At 38.7% G+C, this 21768-nt stretch overlaps 1 protein-coding gene across 2 annotated transcripts; it reads right to left on the reverse strand.

The window, feature by feature from the left end:
- Nucleotides 1–717: 717 nt before the first annotated feature.
- On the reverse strand, nt 718–20946 carry LOC138808598 (zinc finger protein 268-like). Of its 2 annotated transcripts, XM_069994894.1 has the most exons (5): nt 20851–20946; nt 19419–19477; nt 8048–8174; nt 7246–7335; nt 718–6152 (listed from the first exon to the last, which is right to left on the reverse strand). In XM_069994894.1, the coding sequence occupies exons 2-5, from the start codon at nt 19473–19475 to the stop codon at nt 4102–4104; spliced, it is 2325 nt and encodes a 774-aa protein (XP_069850995.1). In that variant the 5' UTR covers nt 19476–19477; nt 20851–20946; the 3' UTR covers nt 718–4101. The 2 variants fall into 2 exon arrangements, with proteins under 2 accessions (XP_069850995.1, XP_069850997.1); XM_069994896.1 differs by lacking the exons at nt 8048–8174; nt 19419–19477; nt 20851–20946 and adding an exon at nt 6873–7023 and having other exon boundaries at nt 7246–7333.
- Nucleotides 20947–21768: the final 822 nt, after the last annotated feature.

Genomic DNA, 21768 nt, shown 5'->3' on the forward strand with positions numbered 1-21768 from the left:
CTTATGACCTTTATGGTGGTTAATTGGGGAGAAGAGTCCCCTGTTCATTTTGCCCAGGCAAGCTTCAAAGATTGATCTTCAGCTTTCAGAATTGCAAGCATGAGCAGCCTAAGCCCCGCAGCTTTACATATTGGTATTTACATGCCTTGATTTTTTTCTGGTACTGAATAAGGGCTTCGATGTTTGTTTGCTTTTTTGCTGGTTCTGGGGCTTGAACTCAGGGCCTAGGTGCTGTCCCTACACTTGATTGCTCATGACTAGTACTGTATCACTTGAGCCACATGTTCCCTTCAAGCCATTGGGTGAATTGGAAATAGTAATTTCAATGACTTTTGCAGCTGGGCTGGTTTTGAAATATGATCCTCAGATGTCAGCCTTCTGAGTAGATAGGAGTACATGTGTGAACCACAGGTGTCCAGCTGCTTCACAAGTGTTCTGAGACCTCTTAAAATCAGCCACATACTTTACACTGACCCAACAGTTTTCCTCAGGTGAGTTTCAGACACTCCTCAGGGTGAAAGGGAGAAAAAAGCTGAGTTGGGAACTAGGAATATTCTCAGGTGCTAATGTGTCAGAAACTATTCATGGGGAGATGAATGTGTTTTTCTTTTATTAAGGAGGTGCCATGGACTGGCTCTGTCGGGACTCGGAGGACACCTAGTGGAGGTAACTGGAATAGGTGGGGAGATGGCCAACAGACAATTCACACAAGAGGAGTGACTGCTGAATGCGATTTACTGCAGAGGATAACAAGCTTTTATAGAGAAAGTCTCCATGAGACAGGGCAAAAGGTTACACAATCTTGCTGCAAGACTTCGTTCTTGGGTGGTCATCAGCTGCTCGCCTGATCTTGTTTTTTGCATGATGAGCTATGACGATAGGCACTTGTTTTTGGCTTTACCTCTATTTTTAAGAAATACAGTTGTTTCGAGATGTTTATCACCTATTAACCATTAACCAGAGCATATGGGCAAGGTGCTGGACAGAAAGGCATGAACTCTAGTACTTTATTGTTACTTTTGTTTAGTTTTGTACTTTATGCGTTTCAAATCTTTTCTCAGCAATTATTCTTCTTTGCCATTTTTTAGAGGGTCCCCAATTTGTGGCCCAAAATCATGATATTCAGTATACTTAGTTAAATCTGGCCATATATCTAATTCAAGCTCATAGTGTCTTCTCTGTAACCCTTTCACATAATCGTTTCCTCTTCTCCATAGAGGCCTTAACTGTCTCATAAGATCTTTCTTGTTCCTTTTTTGATAGTAAGCACCAAGGTGGCCTAGATCTAGCAAGTCTCTCAGTAAATGCAAGAGAGTAATAGGAAGTTCTTTCTCCTAAGTAGTTTTCCCAACCGTTGCCATCCTTATCATACACACCTGTAAAAGGCTATGGATCTGGGGGAAGTCTCTGTGGTCCTCTAAATAATGGAGGATTCCACTATTTTCCTCTGATAACCCATTGCCACCTTCCATCTACCAACCTTTTAGGAATCTTAATTAGCTTTTGGTCTAAATATTCCTCTACATCTTTCTTATCTACAGGATATCTATATGAGTCTATTGTCTATGCTCCAGGATTAAAGGGAAATCTCCAATAGCCATACACTCTTTCTGCTCTAGCCATGCCTACAGCTTCTTGTAAATTTCTTACAAACAATTCCTTTTGCTGAAGTGACGTCATGAAACCTCCCAATACTTTTATATTTACTTATGACTTGTCTAATAGCCTCCATAAGAGGGACTTTCAGGGTAGCACTTAACTCTGGTGAGCTAGTCATGTTCTCAGGACACTCATCAGATGTTGGAGTCGTCAACACTTCCAAGAAAGAGCCCTGAATGAGGGAAAGTTGAGCATGAGTAAGTAGAACAAGCAATAGGAGCAGTAAAAGATTAATAGGCACTCCTATTCAGCGAAAAAAAGAAAAACAGGAACATATCTTTCCCAGGGCCTTGCCAGCCTTTTTAGGAGGTAGGCCTCTTTGAAGCCCCATTCTCTGAGGTAGACTTCTGTGAAGTCCTATTCTCAGGGGTAGGCTTCTGTGAAGTCCCATTCTCAGAGGTAGGCTTCTGTGGAGTCCCATTCTCAGATCTAAAAGCAGGTGTTCCATGCTAAGCAGACTCCACCGAAGTAGGCGTGGCAACAAGGGTATTTATTTTTATTTTTTTTGGTTCGGTCGTGGGGACTGAACTCTGGGCCTGGGCGCTGTCCCTCAGCTCTTCAACTGAAGGCTAGTGCTCTATCACTTGAACCACAGTGCCACTTCTGGCTTTTTCCTTTTTGCTTATATGGTGCTGAGGAATCAAACCCAGGGCCTCATGCATGTAAGGCAAGCGCTCTACAAGTGAGCCACCTTCCCAGCCCTGCTTTTATTTTCAATCAATGAAATTCCTTCACTTTTAGTCCTCTTCTTTGTAAGAGTCTTCATTTCCTAGGTTTTCAATTCCAAATAATTTAAATAACCTTAATGCTATCCCTCCTTTGAGGACTTGATCATATAGTAAAGGAGTTTCCTCCTTTATGTGCCTGTATTTAGGTCCTGATATGGGTCTGTGTTCTGTTGCACCATGACTGCACCTGAGATGAGCTGGTTAGTAGAGCCAATGATTGTGGAAAACATCTGATATAATGAATAGTGCTGTGGAGGGTTATGGATGGATTCAGGTGACTGGATGAATTTGTAGTGACATATATGTATATTTACATACATAGATATGCATACCCACACACACACAATGTAATCACCCTGGTGAGCTGCTGATGAATGCGTCCCTTGTAATCTGTCACTCAAAGCCAAGAGGTTCACATTTATGAACCATTGGGACATTCTCAAGTATGTCTCTAAAGTCCTCATAAGCTGTTGCTATGGAGACATGTTCATGTGGGGCTTCTGAATTCTGTTTTTACACATGGGATTGTGGAATGTTAAGTGTATATTCTTTTTTGTTTTCTTTAGCTCCAAGAATGGGACTCAAAGCCAGTACATGATACTTTGCTCACTTACTAATGCTCTAACAACTAAGCCATACCTCTATCCCTTAAAGTATGTATTTTGTCTATTCTGTTGTGAAAGACTATATGAATATATGACAAATACTACCAGCTCTATAAAAATTATAGAACTGTTCATTTCCAGGGGTGAAGAGACTGATGTTATAGAAGGTATTCTAGGTTTACAGAAAAATTTGAAAATTGTTTCCCACAAGAAATCTGAATGGATTCTATGTCACTTTTATTGAATTTCACCACATAAAATAAGTATTTACTAAATCAACTTTATTACTCATCTATAATTCTCAAATATTTCTCATTTTTAAATGTTACAAAATTCCATTAAATCACTCAATTTCTTTATAGATTCTATGAAACTACTTATGTTCCTAATTTATAACATTTCAGTTTTACTTACATAATTTTGTAAACACCTTTGAAGAAAGTAGACTGCTTCCCAATGATAGGATTCATGATACTAAATACAACAACCTCAAAATTAGAGATGTGGCACAAAGGGTAGAGTGCTAAGCTTGAGAATAAAAGCCAAAGGGAAGTAAAGGGCCATGAGTTCAAATGAAACTAACAGCAAAATAAAAGGAAAAAGGTAAATATCATCCTAGAATTTCATGAAACAGGAAATTAGACATAATCATCATCTTGTAGATCTCCCAATAGAGAATGTTAGAAATGGAACTTGAGAAATTTTAGAAGATGGACATTTAGGGAAGAATGACTGAGAGTACTTAGAACTTTTTTGAAAAACTTTCTACATGATTTACATTGCTATGATTTCTCTCGTGTGTGTGTGTGTTCAATGATGAACCCTGAGCTGTGCCTTCTGGTTGAAGAATTCCACATTTCTACCTTGATAAGGTTTGTATCCTGTGTGGGTTCTCTATTGCAAACTGACTTCTCTTCCAAATGAAAGACTTTCCCTACTTGTTACATACTAGAGATTTCTCATTTGGGTGAATTTTCTTATATGCTAGGCTGTGGCCTCCTGTGCACGGTTCTTTCCACATTTGTTGCAGTCATAAGGCTTCTCTCTTGTGTTGTGCTCTCTGATGAAAAATGAGGGTTGACTTCTGTGTGAAACTCTTTCCACAGCTGTTACATTCCTAAAGTTTTACTCCTGTGTGTTCTCCGATGGACAGTAAGGTTTCCCCTGTGGCTGAATGACTTTCCACACAGGTCACATTCATAAGGTTTCTCTCCTGTGTGTGTTCTCTGATGGTCAGAAAGGTATACCTTCCTGGTGAAAGACTTTCCACAGCTGTTACATTCATAAGGTTTCTCTCCTGTGTGCATTATCTGATGGATGTTAAGTGCTGCCTTCCACCTGAAAGACTTTCCACACTCCATACATTCATAAGGTTTCTCTCCTGTGTGTATTATCTGATGTGATTTAAGGATCGACTTCCGGATGAAAGACTTTCCACACCAGCTACATCCATAAGGTTTTTCTCCCGTGTGTTTTCTCTCATGGACAGTAAGGCCGATTTTCTTGGTGAAAGACTTTCCACACCTCCTACATTCATAAGGTCTCTGTCCTGTATGTGTTGCCTGATGGGCAGTAAGTTGTGACTTCATGGCGAAAGACTTTCTACACACATTACATTCATAAGGTTTCTCTCCCGTGTGTATTGTCTCATGGATAGTAAGGCATGTTTTCCGGGCGAAAACCTTTCCACACCTGCTACATTCATAAGGTCTCTCTCCTGTATGTGTTGTCTGATGTATCCTAAGGTTTCCTTTCTGGGTGAAAGACTTTCTACACACATTACACTGATAAGGTTTCTCTCCTGTGTGTGTTGTCTGATGGATTTTAATTTGTGCCTTCTGGGTGAAAGACTTTCCACATATATTACATTTGTATGGTTTCTCTCCTGTGTGTGTTGTCTGATGGACATTAAGGGTTGTCTTCTGGGTGAAAGACTTCCCACATTTGTTACATTCATAAGGTTTCTCTCCTGTGTGTGTTCTCTGATGGACAGTAAGGTATGCCTTCAAGTGAAAAGATTTTCCACACTTGTTACATTCATAAAGTGTCTTTCTTGTGTGAATTTTCTGATGAAAAGTAAGGTTTGCCTTCCGGATGAAGGACTTTCCACACACATTACATTCATAAGGTTTCTCTCTTGTGTGTGTTGTCTGATGGACAGTAAGGTGTGCCTTCTGGATGAAAGACTTTCCACACACATTACATTCATAAGGTTTATCTCCTATGTGTATTCTGTGATGATATGTAAGTTTTGACTTCCGCATGAAAGACTTTCCACACAGGTTACATTCATAAGGTTTCTCACCTGTGTGTGTTCGCTCGTGAGCAGTAAGGTTTGTCTTCTGGGTGAAAGACTTCCCACACTGGATACATTCATAAGGCTTCTCTCCTGTGTGTGTTTTCTGATGGACAGTGAGGTATGACTTCAGGCTGAATGACTTTCCACACAGGTTACATTCATAAGGTTTCTCTCCTGTATGTGTTGTCCGATGGACAGTGAGGTGTGCCTTCTGGCTGAAAGACTTTCCACACACATTACATTCATGAGGTTTCTCTCCTGTGTGTGTTAGCTGATGGACAGTAAGCTGTGCCTTCCGAGTGAAAGACTTTCCACACAGGTTACATTCATAAGGTTTCTCTCCTGTGTGTGTTGTCAGATGGACATTAAGGGTTGTCTTCCGGCTGAAAGACTTTCCACACACATTACATTCATAAGGTTTCTCTCCTGTGTGTTTTGTCAGATGGACAGTAAGGTGTGCCTTCCGGCTGAAAGACTTTCCACACACATTACATTCATAAGGTTTCTCTCCTGTGTGTGTTCTCTGATGGACAGTAAGGTATGTCTTCCGGGTGAAAGAATGTCCACATTGGTTAGATTCTTTAACTACAGGAGATACTCCAGGACTATAAGCAGCACATATCCCATTAGACTCGCCATGGAGAAGCATGTTCTGACACTGCCTGAACTCCTCTGTCCTTATCCCTAAGGAGTTCCCATTATTCCTAATCAGCTCTGACTTAGGTTTGGATCTCAAATTAAAAGTTGTTATTAATTTCACATTTTTCTCCCCTGTATTAATATTCATGACTCCGACTTCAGACAGACAATCATAGGGATTCTCCTGACAGGTCTTAGTCCTGTACTCCTTTTCTTGGACATCTACAATGAGATATAGAAAGACAGACAAAAACAGAAATGAGACCTCAAGATTCCTTAATGTAACAGTAAAGGCATTTCCGTGCATCCTAACTGTTACGAGATTTTAAAAGATCAAAGCAGGAACTCTTTGATGCAGAATATAAGCTTTTCTCTGTAATGTATTAGTTAAGAAAGTAGCACTGACATTTTACAATGGTAAATAATGTTTTTCTGTTTCAGTTTTTCTCAAGGAATTAATTACTCAAATGATTCATCTACACACTATTAGTTATAAGCTGAGTACTAAACATTTGCCTTTAATACCCTCGAGGTTTGGTCCTAAGGGAATAGCTATTATTTTTCTTTTAATTTGTGGAAATAATTGATACATTTTGCTGCTTAGCTTCTCAACCATTAGGTGAGGAACAGAAATACTGTCTAGATTTAGGGACCATTAGGGTGTTTGATACATCCCTTGGCCTTTCCGCTAAGCATGGAAGGTTCCTGAGAGTAAGGATTTATACCTCCATCTCTTCAGTTCTAACTTCTCACTAAGAATTACTTTAGGGATTGGTGGCATTTTTAAAATTGGTTTCCCTCACCCTTAGTCAAATTCTCATCAAATTTCCTTTTCTAACACTCCTGCTCCTTCACAACCATTCAAGACCAAAGATACTGCAGCTCACCACCCAGGTAGTCATCCCCTATGAACCAAAAGCTTTGCTTCTGAATCTCACTCACTTCCAACATCACCAAGAAGCAATTTTCCTCTCACAGGATAGCAGTCCTGGCATACTCCTCATTTCCTCATACCTGCATAGGCCTTGTTTCAATGAAAATGAGACCTCATTTTCTACATTTCTCATTTCCTTTTTCTGTTTAAGAAGGATTTCTACAAAGAAAAAGAAAATTGTTCACTTTAACTATACTGGGACAGCCAAATCAGTTTGTCTCCATGTAAATTCTTGATTGTCATGTCCTTAAGACAAAGGATCACCTAGTTCTCTGCCACACATGACTCAGGGAACTAGGAACATTATTGCTCAGTAAAGCTCATTAAACTTACCAAGTGTACTCTGGCTACAAAACTATCATGCAAGATGCTTTATCTCACCTGTGAGATTTTTGTCTGAGGCTTCTCTTATCCATGGTTCTGACCCTTGCTCCAGCTTGGCAATCAATTTAGGTTTAGGAACACAGTGTCCTGTTATTAACAAGTAGAGAAGAACTATTGGTAGGATGGGTCATCATTACTGTAAGGTCTTAGACATCATGTTCACAAACTTGCTCCTAAACCTTGTTTCTCATTTCTTATCCACTCCCTTGTTGATATTCCCCAGCTTTCAACTTATTTTGCCAATTGGGTGGCTTGAACTCAGCTCTTTTGCTCAAAGCTAGCATTCTGCTAGTTTCAGTCCCAGCTACATTTGTAGATTGTGAAGGGATTTGGAGATAAAAGCCTCATGGTCACTTTTCTGCAGTTGCAGGCTTCAAACCAACATCCTTACATTTCTGCCTCCAGAGAAGCTAAGATTACAGGTGTTAGCCACTGCACCCAGGTCAGGGTTGATTACAAATAACCACTTTCAACTAGTGATTTTCAGATCATACTTCAAATAGTGATGTACTTTCTATTCTAGACTATATTTGCACGTACAGAAATCAACCCAAGTTTAGGATGACAGTCTTCTTTCTATTAGTGGAATGTAGTTTAGATTTTGGGTCCAAGTGCTGATTGGGTTTCTTGATGAATGGGAATAAAATTGTCTCTAATTACATAATCAAGTGGAAAAAATGGACAGGAATTTTATATTCCCACGGACTGGAATCGTCTACCGAAACAACATAAATATTTATATATCTACTTAAAAAAAAAACAGCCTTTGATCTCGCATGTTCAAATGACTTTTGCTCACCTAAAGACAAGAGGTTGCTGTAGGTCTCCAGCATTACATCTCTATGCAGGGTCCTCTGAGCATGATCCAAGTCTTGCCACTCCTCCCAGCTGAAGTCCACAGCCACGTCATCAAATGACACCAGCTTCTGTAATGGCACATTTGAATCAAGTAATTAGCCCAAGTCAGGAAGGTCTGTGGGACTCATCCCCAATTAATCACCAGGAGAAAAGCAGAACTGGTGCTATGGCTCATGTGGTAGAGCACTAGCCTTGAGGGGCAGAATTCAGGGACAGTGCTCAGGTCCAGAAATCAAACCTCACAACCAACCAACAGACACGCATGCACACACACACACACACACACACACACACACACACACACACACACACACACACGGTATCTCATAAGCAATTACAACACATTTAGGACATCACAAGGAATACATAGCACCTTACTGATTCATGAAAAGTAAGTGTCTACATAAATGTTAAAGGCAGTAACAGTACTTAAAACGTCGCTAATGATGGATTGGCCCTTATAAGATCTGCTTTACTTCCCATATATAAATATCCTATGTTAACTATTTTGTAGTTTCAGTGCTAAATACTGAATTATGGTCATAGATACCCTGATATTTCTTTCCTATGTAAAAAAGAACTGCTAGAAGGAAGTTTTGTGAACTTGGCCTACCTTCTACAATCCACAATATAGTTGCGAGGGGCATACCATGTTCCCTGACTACATTTTCATTTAAATATGCCTTCATGGAAGGATGGAGGATGGATAGAGACTTAAGGAACATTCAAGATGACAAAAAACGAAAAATAGGACCACGACAAGCAAGACAGAGAAAAATTAGAATAGGGATGTGATCTAATGATACAGAAGACAAATTTACAAGTTGGAAGGAAATAAGAGTGCTAATTTGCCTGCAGAGGCTAAGAGGAGAGGTTTTGAACTCCCACACTGAACCCTATTACAAATGATGAATGGCCTAGCCAGCCATGCTTGGCAATAGCAGAGGTGAATGCTCACTAACACACAAAAGGGAAATATATATGTGAGAAATTGAAAGAAAATAACATTCAATTCACAATCCATTGGGCAGAGGAACTCTACTAAAAATGTAGATTGAAGATATGGTCAGGGAAAGAGAGTTGATAAATTACACATCTGCATTTTAAGAGTGTTACAAGAGAAGTGCTTCAAGAGAAGAGCAAAAGGAGTCCACATATATATACAGGTAGGACAAAAAAACTAAAATGGTAAATGTGTAGGTAAGTATAAAGGAATATATTGGTCATATATTTTATGTAATATTTCTGCAATAGTTTGTTGAAATAAAACTTATAGTACCATATTCATGATTCACAATGCATGAAGATCCAATATATAAACTCATCACTTTATTTAAAGAAATGTATGTAGATTACTCATATGCATCAATAAATATTGCAATTACCAGGCAAATCGGAAGGCCTCAGTCCAACGAATTAATTGTACCAAAATAGAGGGTACTAGATTTAGGGCTGGAAATGTGGCTTACTCCAGAGTGCTAGTCTAGAATGCACGGGTTCAATTATTCAGTGCCATGTGAACAGAAAAACTAGAAATAAGGAAAACGATTGAAGACACTTTAAAAAAATTCTACAAATAATTCCTTGAAATATACAAAGCTCAGTATCAATAGTCAGGAGAAGAATTCAAATCAAAATTCTACAGAAATAACTACTTTATATATGTTACTATGGGCAGTTTTAAATAAAAACAACAAATATCCTTCCAAAGTCTAACAAAGGCTGGGAAGGATGTGAATTCAATTTGAACCTTGGTGCATGTCTGGCAGGAATGTAAAACAATCAAAGATGGTATGGACAGAGCTAAAAAGAACTAAATAGAGAATTACATAGGAATATGGTCCAGCACTTCTATTTCTAGATTTGTACCCAGCAGAAGAGAAAGCAGAGATAAGAAGTAGTATTAGAGAATCACTTCAGAGCAAATACTGACAAGAACCTAAAGACAGAAACAGGTAAAAGAATAAACAAAGACATTGAAAAGGAAGACAAGTTTGCTACATTTTATAGCAGGGTTGATCTTTGAATACATTAAGCTAAGTAAAATACAGCAGTCATAAAAGCACAGCCATGGTATGATTTCCCTTACTGAGCTTTCAAGGATCAACAAAGTCATAGAGCCAAAAGTAAGATGGTTCCAGAGACTGGGGTAGAGAGGAAAAGGAGCTGCCTATTAATGAATATACAGCTTCATACATGGAAAATGAAACATGCTGTACATGGATGGAAGAGATGGCTGCACAACAACGCAGCCATATGAACTATCAGTGAACTCTGAATTGAAAATGGGTAATGTAGCCACACAGGATGGAACATACCTATACACCCTGACCTTGGGAAATTCAAAAAGGATGACCAGCCAGGCTAGGTTCCATAACAATTTCAAGAGCATGCTGGACTACATATCAAGACCTGTCTTCAAAAGGAATAGGGAATGATTTGTATTGACAAAGCTCATAAAATTCACAAACTTTATAGACCATGACAATGACAATTTGCCTTGAAGGTGAAAATGTGTTTTTGACTTCAACTAAGCATCTCTGTTCCACAATACTGTGACATATGTGAAATTTAAATAATCACTTTCTCTCAATTTAAACAACAAAAAAAGAAAATTCAGAGAAGGCGTGGTTTAGGAGCAATGGGGGACAGACATCTTCTATTCACATACTCTTTTGTAGAATGGCAACTTCTTTGTATAACTACTTAAACCTAATAATAAAATAAATTGTTTGAAAAAAGGAATATGGAAAAATCAAATTTTAGACTCTCTGAATAGGATCAGAGATATAGGTGCCATGTGTGTCTATTTTCCAGTTAAAATAACAAATTAAAATTTAAGAACAAACGTTAAGCCACATTTTAGCTGGAAACATACAGCTACAAATAGCATTAGTAACAAACACACATAGACCAAAAATGCAAAGTATTCCTTTTTTTTTTTTTTTTTAAATCGGTTGTGTGGCTTGAACTCTAGGCTTGGGCACTCTCCCTCAGGTCTTCAACTAAAGCCTAATGCTCCACCACTTGATCCACTGTGCCACTTCCGGTGTTCTGAGTGATTTATTGGAGATAAGTGTCTCATGGACTTTCCTGTCCAGGCTGGCTTTGAACCAGGATCCTCAGCTCTCAGCCTCCTGAGTAGCTAGGATGACAGGTGTGGGCCACCGGAGCCTGAACAAAAATGCAAATTACTCTAATCTGTGCATCTTAATTTTAGTTTTTGTATATCTTTTCACTGACTATTTTTCAAGTGTATCTCATATTGCTGAATCAGTTCTCTAGGAAGCTTCCCAAGGATATTTCTTGCTGTTCTTTTTGATGGGCTTATAATGTACTATATGATTTTTTTTTGTTTGTTTCTTTGTATGTTCTTCTGCCATGGCATAAACCTTGTTGTCACTGTCTTTGATTCTGGTGTCTTGCATCTTGTATATACATTTTTCTAATTGAGGAGGGGAACAGAAATTATAAAATGCTGAAATAAGAATAGAGGATGGGCCATTGTAACAATGACTTGTACAAGGAACTATGTTGAAAAGGAACCTAACCTGACCTGCTAGGCTCAGCTCCACACAAAGGGAAGTCTCCCAGCCAGGGCTCCAGCCCCAGGAGTGGCTTTCTTCACTGGGTAAACAGAGAAAGAGGCTGCCCCTCCCTATAACAGCCTTGACAATCAATTGAAATTCAGTAAACATAAACCCTGAGAATGGCTTCAGGCTGGGCTCTGAGAGTCTCTCAGAAGCTAGTCCCTCAGGGAAAAGCTACTGTTTGCTGAAAGGCCTCAACTCTATCCAGAACCTAGCCTCTTCACAGCATCTCCACACTAGAGGAAACAGCCAACTCCATCTTTTGTGATACTCAGAACAGATCTCCCTCCCATTAAATTGCCCTGGGAGAAGGATCACAAACTCCTGTGTAAAGTAGAGCAGTTTTCTGCCTGCTCAAACAAATTGACCTAAGAAACCAACCAAGCCACAGGAAAATCAAATACTGCAAGCGGATCAGAGACTGTAACAAGAGACTGGTTAAGGACACAAGGGATCTTCCCATAACCTTCCCCCACAAAAAAATCAAATAGTCTTTTTTTGTACCTTTCATAAAAGTTTTTTTCTAAAACTTTAATTTCATGTTTTTATTGTGAAAATACTGCACAGATGGGTTACAATTACATGGGCAAGATAATGAATACATTTCTTATCAAGCATTGTAGCCTCCTCCTTTGTTTCCCCTTCCCATCCCTTCCCAGCCTCCCCTGGCGCCCCCACACAATCCTCCCCCGCACCAAATTTGAAAAGTTTGTCTAAAACTTTCTTCAATTTTTAACTTAAAAAATTGTTTTGTATTAACTTTTTTTTCCCCTCCTCTTATAATTTTTATTTTAGGGGTATAAGTTTGTGTGCTTTTTTTTCTTTAAATAAAATTTTTTTTGTTTAGCTCTACTGACCTTTTGATCCTTTTTTTCTTTCATTCCCATTCTTTTCACCTTTTCTTCTCTTTCATTTTTCTTTGCGTGACAATTGCTCTTCTGCTTATCCTGATATACCCTTAGTCGATTACTAGACCGAATACCCCATTGTGTACAACTTAATCCAGAAATTTATTACTGAATTCAAAACCTCTTAGACTTGAATTCCTTAATAGCAGTACTCTTTATACCTATATAATATTTTAAGCTTTTTAAAAACATTTTTTCATGTCTCTTTAGCCCTCCACTTCTATCATTCTATCCACCTTCTTCTTGGAAATTATGTTTTGAAATTTGAAGTCAGTGTTTCACTGTTTAATTTTTAATTTTTATTTTCCTGTTTTTTCTTGTCTCTTTGTTTCTTTCTCTTTCTCCTTTTTTAAGCTCTCTTACTTTCATTCTATCCAATCTATTTCCCACTTTGAGATTAGGACTTAGTTAATTCTAGCTCTGCCTTTCCACATCCCTCTATTCCTATTTTTACCCACATCTCTCAATAAACCTAATAATTTCTGGTTTGTCAAATTCTTCTTTGCGCTTCTTAGCCCATGAATACACAGTTGTTTGATGTTGAATAGTATATCTGTTGAACTAGATTGTATCTGCAGACTTTTGACTGTGCAACTACAGACTTTGGATGATGCTGGCCTTAAGATAGTGTTCTAGCATAAAACTGGAGTTACTTTCATCTCTAATGGGCAGAGCAAGCCGGAAAAACACAAGAAAAATGGCAAGTCCAGGCATCTCAACTCCCACTAAGGATAATCAGCTGACAGACCAGATAATGAATAATCCAGAGGGGAGTTCCCAAATAGCTCTACAAACACTGCTTGTAAACATTGTAAATGAAAAGACTGAAAACCTTCAAAGGACTCTGTGAGCATGATACGGAGAGAGAGGAGACAAACCAAAGGTTAATACAGGAATATCATGAGCTTGAGGAAGCTACTCAAAAATTGATACAGGAATTGGTTGAACACCTTGAGAACACTCAAAGAGAAATAAAGGAATCCATGAGCTGGCAGAGATCAGTCAAAGGGAAAGAGGAATGGCATGAGCAGGCTGAGAACACTCAAGGAGAACTACAGGAATTGGATGAACTTGAGGAAGCTAAGCAAAGAGTAATACAGGAATTGAGAGATAAGGATGAGCATACACAAAGATCACTAAATGCATTCATGGAATCCATTAACAGAGGACTGAAAGAAGTAAAGGAGACCACAATGGGAATGCTGAATGGAACCCAACAGAAGGAATGATAGCCCACAGAAACCATAACCAATCACCTAAGTGATTTGTGAATAAACAATACCAAATTAAGGAAGTCCAGTGCTTCATACACGATCTAAAACAAAGTTCCAACAAAGAATTTGAAGCCATCAAAGCTGACCAATTAGAAGGAAAAGAAATAAAAAAACAAAGTAGAAAAATCTTGACAGTAGGTTAGACCATTCAGAAGATCAAATCTTAGGGACTGAAGACAACCTAGATATTACAGAGAAAGAACATATAACCATCCAAGACAAATCTAAGAAATATGATAGATCTATTCAACACTTGGAAGACACCATCAGAAGGCCCAATTGGAGGAGAATAGGTGTAGAGGAGAACCTAGAGACAGTAGTTAATGGTCTAGAAAATTTGTTTAACAGGATCCTAGCAGAGAACTCCCAAACATGCAAAAAGATAGGCCTATTCAGATACAAGAAGCAAACGGCCCCCATAAACAGGCTGCAGTTGCAATCCTAATACCAGGTAAAATAGACTTCAAAGTAAAATTTGTGAGAAGAGATAACGAAGGTTGCTACATACTAATTAAGGGATCTGTCCTTCAGGAGGATATTACAATTCTAAATATCTATTCACCAAACAACGGAGCACCCAAATTTATCCAAGAAACACTACTTTCCCTCAAATCCCACATAGATTCAAAGACAGTAATTGTTGGGCACTTTAACACACCACTCTCCCCACTGGATAGATCAACTCGGCAAAAACTCAACAGGGAAACCTAACAGATCCTAACAACTGCATAGATCAACTAGATTTAACAGACATCTACCAAATATTTCACGCAACAGCATCAGAATACATGTTTTCCTCAGAAGCACATAGAACATTTTCCAAAATAGACCACATTTTAGACCACAAAGCAAACTTGTCCAAATTCAGAAACATTGAAGTAATACCTTGCATTCTCTTAGACCAGAAGGGAATAAAATCAGAACTCCACACCAAAAGCAACCAAAGAAAGTCCTGTAATACATGGAGGCTGAACAACACACTGCTGAATCACGAGTGGGTCACGGAAGAGATTAGAAAGAACATTCAAATATTCATGATATTCAACCAAAATGAACACACAAATTACCAGCTCCTCTGGGACACAGCAAAGGCAGTACGCAGGGGCAAGTTTAGAGATCTGAGTTCCTACATCAACAAATTGCAGAGATCTGAAATCAACAATTTAATGAGACATCTGAGTCTCCTTGTAAAAGAGCAGCAAGATAAACCCCAATCCAGTAGACAGAAAGAAATAATAAAAATTAAATCAGAATTACATGAATTACAATCCAAATAAAGTATAGAAAGAATCAACAAAACAAAGAGTTGGTTCTTCGAAAAAATTAACAATATTAACAGACCCTTAGCAAATCTTCTTAGAAAAAGAAGAGAACACACCCAAATAAATAAACTCAGAGATGAGAATGGAAACATCACCACAGAAACAACCAAGATTCAGAACATTACAAAGGAATACTTCTGAAACATTTATGATAAGTTTGAGAACTTGGCAGAAATGGACCTTTTCCTAGCAAATATTGACTTGTCGAAACTAAACCAAGATGAGTTAAACCATCTAAACAGGCCCATAACAAGCATTAAAATAGAAACATCTAAGAAAAGTCCAGGACCAGATGGTTTTACAGCGGAATTCTACAAGGCCTTCTAAGCAGAGCTCACACCAATACTCCTCCAACTCTTCAATGAAATTCAAAGAGAAAGTTCACTACCGAACTCACCCAATGAAGCCCTCATAACCCTCATCTCAAAACGAGGCAGGGACTCATCAAAGAAAGAGAACTTAGAGACCCATTTCCTTGATGAACATTGATTCAAAACTTCTGAACAAAATTTTGGCCAACTGACTTCAACAATTCATCCAAAAAATCATACAACACAATGAAATAGGATTCCTTTCAGGGTTGCAAAGCTGGTTCAATATATGCAAATCAACTAATATAATTCATCACATCAACCGGAGCAAGAATAAGAACCACATGGTTATCTAAATAGATGCAGAAAAAGCATTGGACAAGATCCAACACCCCTTTATGATGAAGGTTGTGTAAAAATTAGGAATCCATGGAACATTCCTCAATACAATAAGGCTGTATATGACAAACCTACAGCCAGCATTATACTCAATGGTGAAAAACGAAAGCCATTTCCTCAACTCAGGAACGAGACAAGGATGTCCACTATTTGCACTTATCTTCAATCTAGTATTAGAATGCCTAGCTACTGCAATAAGACAAGATGCAAACATAAAGGGGATTCAAATAGGGAAAGAAGAAATAAAACTCTCCCTCTTTGCAGATGACATGATCTTATATTTAAAGAATCCCACAAACTGCACTCCCAAATTACTCAAGTTGATTCAAAAGTTAGGTGAAGTATCAGGGTATAAAATTAACCCTCAAAAACCAATGGCTTTTTTGTATGCCAACAATGAGAAAAGTGTGGCTGAATTTAGGAAAGCAACTCTATTCGTAATACCCCCCCAAAAATAAAATACCTAGGAATTAACTTAACCAAAGAAGTGAAGGGCCTCTATGATGAAAACTGAAAAACTTGAAAAAGGAAATCAAAACAGAACTTAGAAAGTGGCAAAAACTCCCATGCTCCTGGATTGGAAAGATCAACATGGTGAAAATGGCAATACTTCCCAAGGCGATCTACAAATTCAATGCGATACCAATAAGTATTTCAACTTCCTTCTTCAAGGAAATAGAAGAGGCAATCCAAAAATCCGTATTCAACAATAAAAGACCCCGATAGCAAAAATGATCCTCAATGGAAAGAACACAGCTGGAGGAATAACAATACCAAATTTCAAACTCTTCTACAATGCTATAGTAATCACAACATCTTCTTACTGGCACAAGAACAGACTTCAGGACCAATGGAATAGATTGAAAATCCAGAAATGAACCTACAGACCTATAGCCATTTAATCTTGGATAAGGGAGCAAAAAAAGAAAAAAAAAGAATGGAAGAAAGACAGCCTCTTCACTAAATGGTGCTGGCAAAATTGGTTAACTACTTGTAGAAAACTAAAGCTAGATCCTTATATACCACCCTGCACCAGAAGCAATTCCAAATGAATCAAAGCCCGCAGTGTCAAGGCAGACACTCTATAAACCATACAGGATGGAATAGGAGAAACCATAAGTCTCCATGGCATAGGCCAAAATTTAAAAATAGAAATCCAGAAACAAAAAAATCATAGAAAGGTTGGATAAATGGGATTGCATGAAATTGCAGCACTTCTGCATGGCAAAGGCCATAGCTAGCAAGATCAATATAAAGCACAGGGATAGGAAGAAGATCTTCACTAGCCATACAATGGATAAGAATCTCATATCTAAAATATACCTGGAGCTCAAAAAATTAAATCCTCCAACAACAAATCTTCATAGAAACAACTGCCCAATAAATAAGTGGGCTAAAACTTAAAGAGAAACTTCTCTGAAGAGGAAAGAAGGATGGCCAATAGACACATGAAGAAATGCTCAACTTCTCTAGACATAAAAGAAATGCAAATCAGGGGCTGGCAACATAGCTCAGTGGTAAAGCGCTTGCCTTGCATGCCTGATGACCTGGGTTCAATTCTTCAGCACCACATAAGCAAAAGAAAAAAGTCAGAAGTGGTGCTGTGGCTCAAGTGGTAGAGCGCTAGCCTTGAGCTGAAGAGCTGAGGGACAGTTCAGGCCCCACGACCTGACCGCAGAAAAAAAAAAAAAGAAATGTAAATGAAAACAACATTGAGATACTACCTCACCCCAGTTAGAATGGCAAAAATCAAGAACTCTAATTAAACAACATATGCTGGAGGGGATGGGGACAGAAGGGAACATTACTGCATTAGTGGTGGGAGTGTAAAGTTGTTCAACCACTTTGGAAAGCAGTATGGAGGTTCCTGAAAGAACTCCACATAGAGCTCCCCTATGACCCAACAATCCCACTTTGGGGCATTTACCCAAATGTTCACAAAAAAGACCACACTAAAACTACCCTCACGACTATGTTTCTTGCAGCCTTATTTACCATAGCTAAGATACGGAACCAACCCAGATGCCCCTCAGTAGATTATGGATCAAGAAAATGTGGTAAACATGGGTGAGGAGAGGATGGAAAGGGATGAGAAGGAGAAACAAAGGAGAAGGCTATAATGCTTGATAAGAAATGTACCCATTATCTTGCCCATGTAATTGTAACCCCTCTGTACAGTATTTTCACACACACCAAAAAAGAATAACATAGGAAAGGTCTCTCACAAACTCTGTTTGGCTCTAAATGTAATATTAATAGAGATTTTTAATTTTTTTTTTTGATGTACTCATGGTAACCTTCCTTGTGTGAACCCAAATGAAGATGCTTAGTTGAAGGAATTCGGGGCACAACTGGCAGTGAGCTTTAGGACCCCTACTTCCTCCCTATCTCTCTGTCTGTGCTTTTGTGTTTTTCTAATTTTCTTTAGCTCTGGACTCTTCATAGAAGTACCTCGGCTTACATTTAGCAACATGTTTCCTTCATAATGGGTAAAAACATGTTAATTCTAAGAGTCATGTCAATAAAGGAAAAGTGATCAGTAAGAAAAACTAGTTCTAGTAGGGCACTGGTGACTCACGCCTGGAATCCTAGCTACTGAGGAGGCTGAGATCTGAGGATCACGCTTTAAAGCCAGCTCAGACAGAGAAGTCCCTTAGACGCATAGCTCTAATAAACAACCACAAAACTGGACGAGGGACTGTGACTCAAGTGGTAGAGTACTCGCCTTGAGCTGAAGAAGTGAGAGACAGTACCCAGGTCCAAGAATTCAAGCCCTACAATGGACAAAAAAACAAAGAAAACAGAAATACTAGCTCCCAGATACAGCATTTGAAGCAAAGAAAAAAGCAAGAGACAGATGGAGGGAGGAGGGTCTGAGAGAAACAATGAGAAAGAGAGAGAGAAAAACAGATGAAATCAAAGAGAAGAGAGAAAGAAAGCTAGAGAGCAAGAAACAGAGAATGAATAGACAAAATACAGACAAAAATCTAGTCAGGAGTTCTTTGAGAAACATGGAGGGATTTCTAGAAAGGATATACACTATATAATGAAATATAGCCTAAGTTTCAAGTAGAAAAAACCTATGAAGCAGTCGAAGAACTAGTAATTTAAGTACACATATATTACTCAGTACACTTCAATAGTTGAAGGTATATGTGACTACAGTTTTCAGAAAGTATAGTAAAAATTTCATTAGGACAGTTTAATGTTATTCATGGGGATGTGATCTCTGACCAGTTGCTTCCATGAGCAGTCACCTCCTCGGTGTCAGTGAATCCCTTAACAAGTTTGACTACTTCTAACAACATCAGAACAACTAGAAACAAACTGAAGTAATCTACTCATTTTAGCCAGAATGTCAGACTAATAATGTGCAAAACCTACAAGCCATCTTTATCTGATTTAGGAGCATGTTCCTCAAGTTGAATCTATTTTTCTGTTTTTCAATCTTGTCCACTATTAGGTTCAAAAAATGGAATGTAAAACAGAGAAAGCAAAAGCAACTTACCACAGATCCTTTCATTCTTTCTTGCTGTTGAAAATGGACAGAAGATTCTGGAAGCATGGCTGGGAGAAAAGGCAAATGAGGTAGTCAGGAAAGAATCTGTGTGATTTTGCCCCAGGTTTTCCTGCTTATAACATTACCCATGGGCCGGAAAAGCATAAAGCCTTCTTATGGGAGAACAAGTATGGTTTATGTCTGAAGTAGTGCATTAATCAAACATTCCAGTAAAGATGAAGCCATAGTCGATTAATTGGTAGATAGATAGAATAAAAGCAATTCATTTCTAGGTGAAGATACATTCCGTATTCCTAAAAACTAATACCCCACAAAAATAATTGAAAAATAAAAACATACCACATTTCATTAAAACTAGTTTTTACTGAAATATACTTAGGGATGCAAGAACTATTTTTTCCTTTAACGCAAAGGGATCCTAGCACTCCACTGGGCATTTGTACTCCACCTCATTCATTTCCAGATTTTCATACCAGGGAAATCATGTATAGTATAGCTCAGTATTTTTCACAAAGGGTATACAGGAAGGACATATGCAATGCATGTTTCTAGTGCTATAATGTTGGAAATGGCACATTTCCTTATATCCAAATACTCAGAGCACCCTTATGCCAGGACTTTCAATTTGCCATTGAAGCTACTTTGGCCAAATGGACATCACTGAAGATCTTATGTCAGTAATGCTCACTTTCCTGAACAGTCATATGATGAACCTTGGCCATAATGCTGAAGGTACAGGGCCTAATAAGATGAACATAAAATACTGGGTCATAGGAGAGACACAATTCCAATCAACCATCCTCAGGGAAGGATTTAGAAGATTAAAGTCTTATCTGTGATTTAAACAATATTAACACAAAATAGCAAGTTGAGGGCACCCCAAAATGTAGATCCATAAAAGTTAAATCGGTATGGGAATTGTTTGGTACTTGTTGGTTGCTTTCTTACACAGGAAATGCTGTTATCCACAGATCATTTGTTTCTTTGCACAATTATGTAGAATTGCATTTAAATTATATTATTAGATTATATTTAACTTAATTTTCTATATTATTAAATGATTTATCAAGTGTTTGGGAATGCATGTTTAGGCAGTCTCTCTCATTTTAAGTAATGTAAAATAGCCTCATTAGCATATGGAGAAGTTGCTGTTTCTCAGAAACAAATATAGTGCAGAATATCCCTAACATTTTAAAGTTGCAGAAGCCATAGGATATGAAGAGGATAAAAATAGGATCAATATGTATCTATATGATATTTTAAAGGACTGTTTATGATTCACTGACTTCAAATGCCAAAAAGAATTTTCTATGTAAAATAATACTTCTTTGAGCAGATTTTAACACAACGGATAACACAAGCTAAATCTTCAGGACAGGTTATATCTATGCATCATATATCCTTGAGCAATATACATTACCTCCAACTTTTTTCTATATATTTTTCATAGAAGTCCAAGTTTCTAGATCAACACTTCCTGAACGGCCAGAAAAAACTTAACATGTTACAAGTAGCTTCAGGAAATCCACTGATGAGACATCTGGATTAAGTCTGAGGGATCCCATACTAGAAATGAGAGTGGGAAGAGGTTGAATCAATCAGTGGGAATAGGATTAGGGATCTAGTACATAGAGAGACACTTTCAGATGTGACATTTATCCCTCCAGCCCAAACCACAGTCTCATGCCCCCTCTGATTACTAGGCTTCGGCTTAATCCTCAGGCCAGATGCGGTCCCCTCCTGAAAGAGGGTCTAAACCTTCCAACAGAACCAAGTGATTTGAGAAGAGTTGGCGGGAAGAGTATCACGTCAATCTTGTGCTCTGGGAAGGAGATTCCACAAGCTGGATCCAAACCCGTGTGAACTCCAGCCCAGAGTGCTAAGAAGGCTGCCAAGCAGGGGCAGAGCAGAGACACCTCTAGCAGAAACAACACAGAAGCCCAAAAGGCAACTGCCATGGAAGGAGACTCAACCCTGGCACACACACTTCACAAGGTCACGACAACCGTTTCCGTGCTCAGCTTACAGCTGGGCAAAGTGAATCAGGTGGCGTGGGTGCCGGCAGCATCTCTCAGTCGTGGCGTTCACACGCACAGCTCCCGGCTCTCCTAGTCTGGAGAGCCACCCAGCTTGCTCTTGGGGTTCTGGGAGCCAGTGTCTGGCTTCTGGAAGCTCGCGGGCCAATGGCAGCACAAACACCCGAACCCCAAACAAATCACCAAGCCCAGACAGGAGGCACACGTGGGGCTGACTCCGGTCCTGCACCCAGCTTGCCGTTCATACCTGAAATCGGATCCGCAGCCTGAGATTCCTTGAGGTTACAGCACCCAAGGTCCCC

The sequence above is a fragment of the Dipodomys merriami genome, unplaced genomic scaffold, assembly GCF_024711535.1.
Source record: "Dipodomys merriami isolate MVZ:Mamm:240054 unplaced genomic scaffold, mDipMer1.0.p SCAF_458, whole genome shotgun sequence".
NCBI lineage: Eukaryota > Metazoa > Chordata > Mammalia > Rodentia > Heteromyidae > Dipodomys > Dipodomys merriami.